Consider the following 6,955-nt stretch of genomic DNA (forward strand, 5'->3'; position numbering starts at 1 on the left):
CAAGCGCAGATTCCCCCTACATCCCTGGTTGGATATAGGAATCACAGATGAGGAACTGGGCTTAGATGGAGCTAGATCAATTGGAAAAGTCATAAGCTAGTGTAGTGCTCAACACAGTAAAATGGAAAAAGCTTCAAGGACGGGGAGGATCAAATGTCCCTGCGATTTTTTTAGATTCTACGTGTAAGCGATATTTGTCTTTCTTGTCTGACTTACTTCACTCAGTATGACAATCTCTAGGTCCATCCACGTCACTGCAGATGGCATTATTTTGTTCTTTTTCATGGCTAAGTAATATTCTATTGATGAACCTATTTACAAAACAGAAATAGAGTCACAGATGTAGAAAACAAAGTTATGGTTACCAAGGGGGAAAGTGAGGGGAGGGATAAATTGGGAGATTGGGATTGACATACACACACTACTATATATAAAATATATAACTAATAAGAACCTACTGTATAGGACAGGGAACTTTATTCAATACTCTGTAACGACCTATATGAGAATAGAATCTAAAAAAGAGTGGATATATGTAGATGTATAACTGATTCACTTTGCTGTACACCTGAAACAAACATAACATTGTAAATCAACTATACTCCGATAAAAATTAATTTTTAAAAATGTCTCTACAAAATAGCAGAACATCCAAGTGGGGTGAGAGATGAGAAGAAACCATTGGCTTAGCAGTTAGTAGAATCTTGCTGTTGCTCAGAAAAGAGAGTTTTAGGGGAGTGCAGGAAACAGAAATAAGAATACAAAGAATTAAAAAATTGAAGGGATACTTTGAGCTCGAATTACACACAGACACTCACACGGGTCCATATCTTTCTGCATCACCATTATATTCTAGGACTTAAACCAATGTATAGAACATGGTAGGTACACAATAACAATTTATTAGATAACATGTTAATAACTGAGCTAACTCTAGATTTTGAGATGATGGGAGAACTTTGCTGTTTTTGTTCTATATATTGTGCAGATTCTCTAAAATGAGTATATTTTAGAGAATATTAATTTTAACAAATTGTTTCTTCTAAATGTAATGAGTGGGTGGTAAGAAATGGTAGGCAAGTCTTTTGAGAAGTGTGTAAAGGCAAAAAGAATAGGTTTAGAAAAAGCCCTTGAAAGTGGGGGAAGACTTGAACATATTTACACATCAAGGGATAAGGGAGCGAAGAGAGGGGCACTGCAGGCATGGGGAGAAGAGGATGTGCCCAGAAGCACGCTCCAGAGATGGCAGGAGGGGATGCACAGCTTGGGTCAATTTGCATCTTTTTTCTGATCCAAACGGCATGGAGGCACTCACGAATAGCCAGTTCAATAGATATCAGACCTTGTGATTGTTTTCATGAGTTAATTCCTGCGGAATACTTGGTTTGGAAGGAGCACGGAAACCTCATCTAGACAAATGCCTCTAAACTTTTGAGATCGTCAAATCAATACAAAATTTTGAGCAAGTTTCTTACTCTAAGAGAAGTGAAAAATGACCCCTTGAACAGTCAGGGCATTAAGGTAGCAACTGAACATAAATGACAGTCGCAGAAAATATACAATATTAGAGAAGTCTATTCAGTGACCACGTTTGGAGCAAGACAAAAATGAGGACACTTTACAAACACAAAATGACTTAAAAGGTCCCTCTTCTAACATGAGTGGCAGCTGCTCCGTTACCAAGGACAGCTCTAGCCTAGCTATAATCCTCCCGCCTTCTAGATAAGTCTACGTATAAACAACGCTGAGCTGCTCCAGCTTCTCCACAGCATCCAAGCCAGAACTGGCCCCTGCTTCCTTAGAATCATCTCGTGCACAAGTCCAGATGTGATACGTAGCCCTTCCCAACTCCCTGTTACGAAGACGGTCCTTCTGGAGTGCATATTCCCTGCTGCAGCAAGCTGAATAAAGCCGACTTTGTTTGAGTACTGGTGTGTTTCAGGTAGTTGATTAGTGGGCCTCAACATAAATCCATTTAGAAATAATACATGCATTACCAATATATTATGTACATTTTATAACAGACACAAAAAAAGAAGTTAAAAACGTTGAGATACCTGTCAGAATGGCTATCATCAAAAAGAACACAAATTACAAATGTTGGCAAGGATGTGGAGAAAAGGGAACCCTCGTACACTGTGGGTGGGAATGTATATTGGTGCAGCCACTGTGGAAAACAGTATGGAGGTTTCTCAAAAAACTAAAAATAGAACTGCCATATGATCCAGCAATTCCATTCCTGGGTATATATATGAAAAAAACAAAAACACTAGTTCAAAAAGATACATGCACCCCAATGTTCATAGCAGTGTTACTTACAACAGCCAAGATATGGAAGCAACTTAAGTGTCCATCAATAGATGAATGGGTAAAGAAGATGTGGTATGTATTTGCAATGGAATATAACTCAACCATGAAAAAGAATGAAATTTTGCCATTTGCAGCAACATGGATGGACTTGGAGGGCATTATGCTAAGTAAAATAAGTCAGACAGAGAAAGACAAGTACTGTATGACATTGCTTATGTGTAGAATATAAAAAATACAACAAACTAGTTAATATAATAAAAAAGAAGCAGACACAGACATAGAGAGCAAACTACATGTTACCAGTAGGGAGAGTGGGAGGGGTAACATAAGGGTTGGGCAGCAAGAGGCACAAACTATTGGGTATAAGATAGGCTCAAGGATGTATTGTACACAACACAGGGAATATAGCTGATACATTGTAATAACTGTAAATGGAAAGTAACCTTTAAAATTGTGTTAAAAATATTTTTGTAATTTTTTAAAAGGTTGAGATTAAAATGAATCAAAATCCTATGTTTTCCTCCCACATCCTTCATGAATTGTGGTATTTCTCCCCCAGGTGTGTGGGTCCTTCACTTTCAAAGCCACAGAGCTACTCCATCCCCCACCTTCAGGAAAAGCAACAGAAACTACCCCAGATTGATGCCACTTAAAATGTAAAGCCTGATACTTTTTCCTAGGGCTTATATTTGGTATAAAAATTAAGAAAATAAATTGAAGTAAAAAGAAAATTTTAATTACCCATAATCCTACCACCCAGAAATAAACTATTCTTAACATCTTGGTAGGGATCTTAACTAATGTCAGTTTAGAAGATTTCCCAACGGAGAAAATCCATAAGCCCCATGAGTCATTCATTCTGATGGTAACGATTCTCACTTTACCTTTTTCAAAACATTGGACTCTAATATCATTTCCCTTTTCTTTTGACTGGTTGAGAAAAACAGGCCCAAAAGGTTAAAAAGGCATGCCCATTTCAGTAGGATTAGTGATAGACTGGAAGGAAAAACTTACCTTTTGTATGTTCTGGATCTCAGTTGTTTCATTTGTAAACTTGGGGATACATTTACCTGCCTGGATTGAGAGAATTGAAACAGATGAGTTCTTGGTGTCTTGTGGTTTTAAATTCTATTATTCTATGGAGCATAGACATGAGTATTTAAAAGTTGAGGGTGGGAGGAGGGGGGCAGCAGAAGAATGGGAGAGAGAGGAGGAACCTAATTAGCTCCATAATGTTCCATTTTCTTCCTGGCCAGGTTGGTTTGCTGTGTCATGAAGAATTAACACAAATGTAATCTGTGAAGTTTTCTTTTTCTTCCACAAGTTTATATATGTCATTAAACTTTAAAATAAATCCTTCAAGGGTAAGCATGGATCAGATGATTTTATTCCTCTCCTCTCACCCCCAAAATAAACTAAAGATTTGTAATGTGGAGTTAGACTATTAAAGAATATGAAAATAAAATGCATTAGCCTCTAACATTCCTCTAGGGCTGACTTATGAACCACAGCTTAATGATTTGGATCTTTCTCCTTTTCTTTAAAATCGAATAAGCTGGCAAAAGAAGAGTGTGGTTCTCTGTGAGAAAGGCCAGAGAGCAAGGCCACTTGGGGATTTAAAGAGAACTGATGGAAGGAATCTCTTTGCAGGTTTTGGAAGCCCTGGATGAGATGGGTGACCTCCTGCATGTGAAATATTCCCGGAACAGGAAGTCAGCACGCCCTGAACTCTACGACGAGACGAGCTTTGAACTTGAGGATTGAGTTTCCTGGACCTGAATGGAGCCTAAAGACTTTGCCAGAAAGACCTCCCTCCTTGCCTCCAAAGAAATATGAATAGATTTCTTCTCCTTTCTAAGGACAGTTTTGGTTTCCAAACCAATTTCATTGAGCCAAGGGAGACATGATTGTTGTGCTTTTAATATCTCTGCAGAGACAAAACTATGGTTCCAGAGTTTAGTTTTCTCTTCCCCTAAGTATCCTGCTGCAAATACACACACACACTTCTTCGAATAGTTTTAACAGCACAGAGCCTGTATTTTAGTTGCTATTGTGCAGCCTCTTTGGTCCAGACCCTTGCAGGAGTTCCAACCAAATAAGAGGGTTTTGATTTTTTAGTTCAGTAGATCTTATTATGTGTTTGCTAATTTCATCTGCAGATGAGGGCAAGGGTGATGGGCAGTAGGTGGACTCCTTGTTACCCATGAAACACCAGCTAGAACTCATCCGTATCACGGGGAGTTCCAGGCAGGAGGGTAAAGAAATGTTGCCTCTACCATTTGCCACATTTGGACTTTTTCCAAGGACAAGTGTCAAAAGCCATAGTTAATGTTTCAAGGGAGAGTGCAGGCCTGGCCAGCGGCGACCAAACATCTTTAAAGGAAATTTTCTTTTTCCGCTTGCTGGTCTCCTACAGTTTTACAGCTGAGTTTTGAGGTTTGGAAAACTCAAGACTTTTGTTTCATCAGGAAGAGGGCAGAGGCAAGCAAGCCAATGATAGGCCTAGACTAAAACTGTAAAGTTATAACAACTTGAATGTTGTTGGTGCCATGCAGACTGAATGTTTAGCATCGCTTTTACTACTTTAACGACTGAGTGGTCATTTTCCTATTAAATTTGGAGTACATGGGGGAAATTCAAGTTCCTTTAGAGTTGCCTCTCAAGACTACACTTGAAGAACATATTGATTCAAAAATGACATTTAAAAGTAAATGCTATTCCACTTTTCAATTCTGACCCCCTTCCCCATTCAGGCTTAATAAATATGACTATCCTCTGGCATAAGCACTCCAATTTGGTGCTAAGTGGGCTTGCACACTATTGGGCAACTAACTGGAATTTATTTGAGTTGTCTCTGTCTCTCTTTATCTCTCTGTCTGTCTCTGTATGTCTGCCTGTCTGTCTCTCTCTCTCCTAACGTGAACACAAATTTCTCTGCAAAAGTAACACTTTGCTAATTGGATCTAGTTGGTATGGAAGAAGCCAGGGGAAAACCTTATCTTTATCAAGCTTCCAGATGGTGCCCAGATTGGGAAACACTAAAAAGCAGTGGTGACCTTTTAGCAAAGCTTCTGTAATAGTTCGAATGAGTTACAGAACATTCCACTCCATCAAATGACACTATAAACAAATCACTTCAAGAGAGGTTTGACTTTGCATGACACAGATGGACCAAGGCTTTCATGCTGTGAGCTGGGATAGAAACTCCACCCACAGCTCCCGTGTTGGATGGAGAAGCATGGAGATTGGTTCAAGATGGTGGAGTAGAAGGAGGTGCACTCACTCCCTCTTGTGAGAGCAGTGGAATCACAACTAACTGCTGAACAATCATCAACAGGAAGACACTGGAACTCACCAAAAAAGATACCTCACATTCAAAGACAAAGGAGAAGTTGCAATGAGATGGTAGGAGGGAGCAATCACAATAAAATCAAATCCCGTAACTGCTGGGTGGGTAACTCACAAACTGGAGAACAATTATACAACAAGAGTCCACCACTGGAGTGAAGGTTCTGAGCCCCATGTCAACCTGGGGGTCCAGCAACAGGAGGAGGAATTCCCAGAGAATCAGACTTTGAAGACTAGCAGTATTTGATTGCAGGACTTTGACAGGACTGGGAGAAACAGAGACTCCACTCTTGGAGGGCACACACAAAGTAGTGTGCGTAATGGGACCCAGGAGAAGGAGCAGTGACCCCAGGGGAGCCTGAATCAGACATATCTGCTAGTGCTAGAGGGTCTGCTGCAGAGGTGGGGGGTGGCTGTGGCTCACCATGGGGACAAGGACACTGGCAGCAAAAGTTCTGGGAAGTACTCCTTGGCGTGAGCCCTCCCAGAGTCCACCATTAGCCCCAACAAAGAGCCCAGGTAGGCTTCAGTGTTGGGTTGCCTCAGGCCAAACAACCAAAACCCAGGCCCACCCATCAGCAGTTGCCTCAGGCCAAACAACCAAAACCCAGCCCCACCCATCAGCAGTCAAGAGGATTAAAGTTTTACTGAGCTCTGCCCACCAGAGCAACAGTCAGCTCTACCCACCACCAGTCCCTCCCATCAGAAAACTTGCAGAAGCCTCTTAGATAGCCTCATCCACCAGACGGCAGACAGCAGAAGCAAGAAGAACTACAATTGTGCAGGCTGTGGAATGAAAACCACATTCACAGAAAGATAGACAAAATGAAAAGGCAGAGGACTATGTACCACATGAAGGAACAAGATAAAACCCCAGAAAAACAACTAAATGAAGTGGAGATAGGCACCCTTCCAGAAAAAGAATTGAGAATAATGATAGTGAAGATGATCCAGAACCTCAGAAAGAGAATGGAGGCAAAGATCAAGATAAAGGAAGAAATGTTTAACAAAGACCTAGAAGAATGAAAGAAAAAACACCTAGAAGAATTAAAGAACAAATGAAAAGAAATGAACAATACAATAATTGAAATGAAAAATACACTAGAGGAATCAATAGCAGAATAACTGAGGCAGAAGAACAGATAAGTGACCTGGAAGACAGAATGGTGGAATTTACTGCCACAGAACAGAATAAAGAAAAAAGAATGAAAAGAAATGAAGACCGCCTAAGAGACCTCTGGGACAACATTAGACACACCAACATTTGCATTATAGGGGTTCCAGAAGGAGAAGAGAG

General features: G+C 40.3%; 1 protein-coding gene across 3 annotated transcripts in view; it reads left to right on the forward strand.

Moving 5' to 3' along the window:
* SPTLC3 (serine palmitoyltransferase long chain base subunit 3) overlaps positions 1-5,152 on the forward strand; it is a 127,020-nt gene extending 121,868 nt beyond the window's left edge. For all 3 annotated transcript variants that reach the window (XR_009535299.1, XM_060123132.1, XM_060123133.1), the window contains one exon: positions 3,961-5,152. Coding sequence is in view for 2 of the 3 variants with exons in the window: in XM_060123132.1 (XP_059979115.1) it covers positions 3,961-4,074 (114 nt within the window). In the remaining variant the exon portion in view is untranslated. The remainder of the gene's footprint in view (positions 1-3,960) is intronic.
* The last annotated feature ends 1,803 nt before the right edge of the window (positions 5,153-6,955 follow it).

The sequence above is a fragment of the Lagenorhynchus albirostris genome, chromosome 15, assembly GCF_949774975.1.
Source record: "Lagenorhynchus albirostris chromosome 15, mLagAlb1.1, whole genome shotgun sequence".
In the NCBI taxonomy this organism is placed as follows: domain Eukaryota; kingdom Metazoa; phylum Chordata; class Mammalia; order Artiodactyla; family Delphinidae; genus Lagenorhynchus; species Lagenorhynchus albirostris.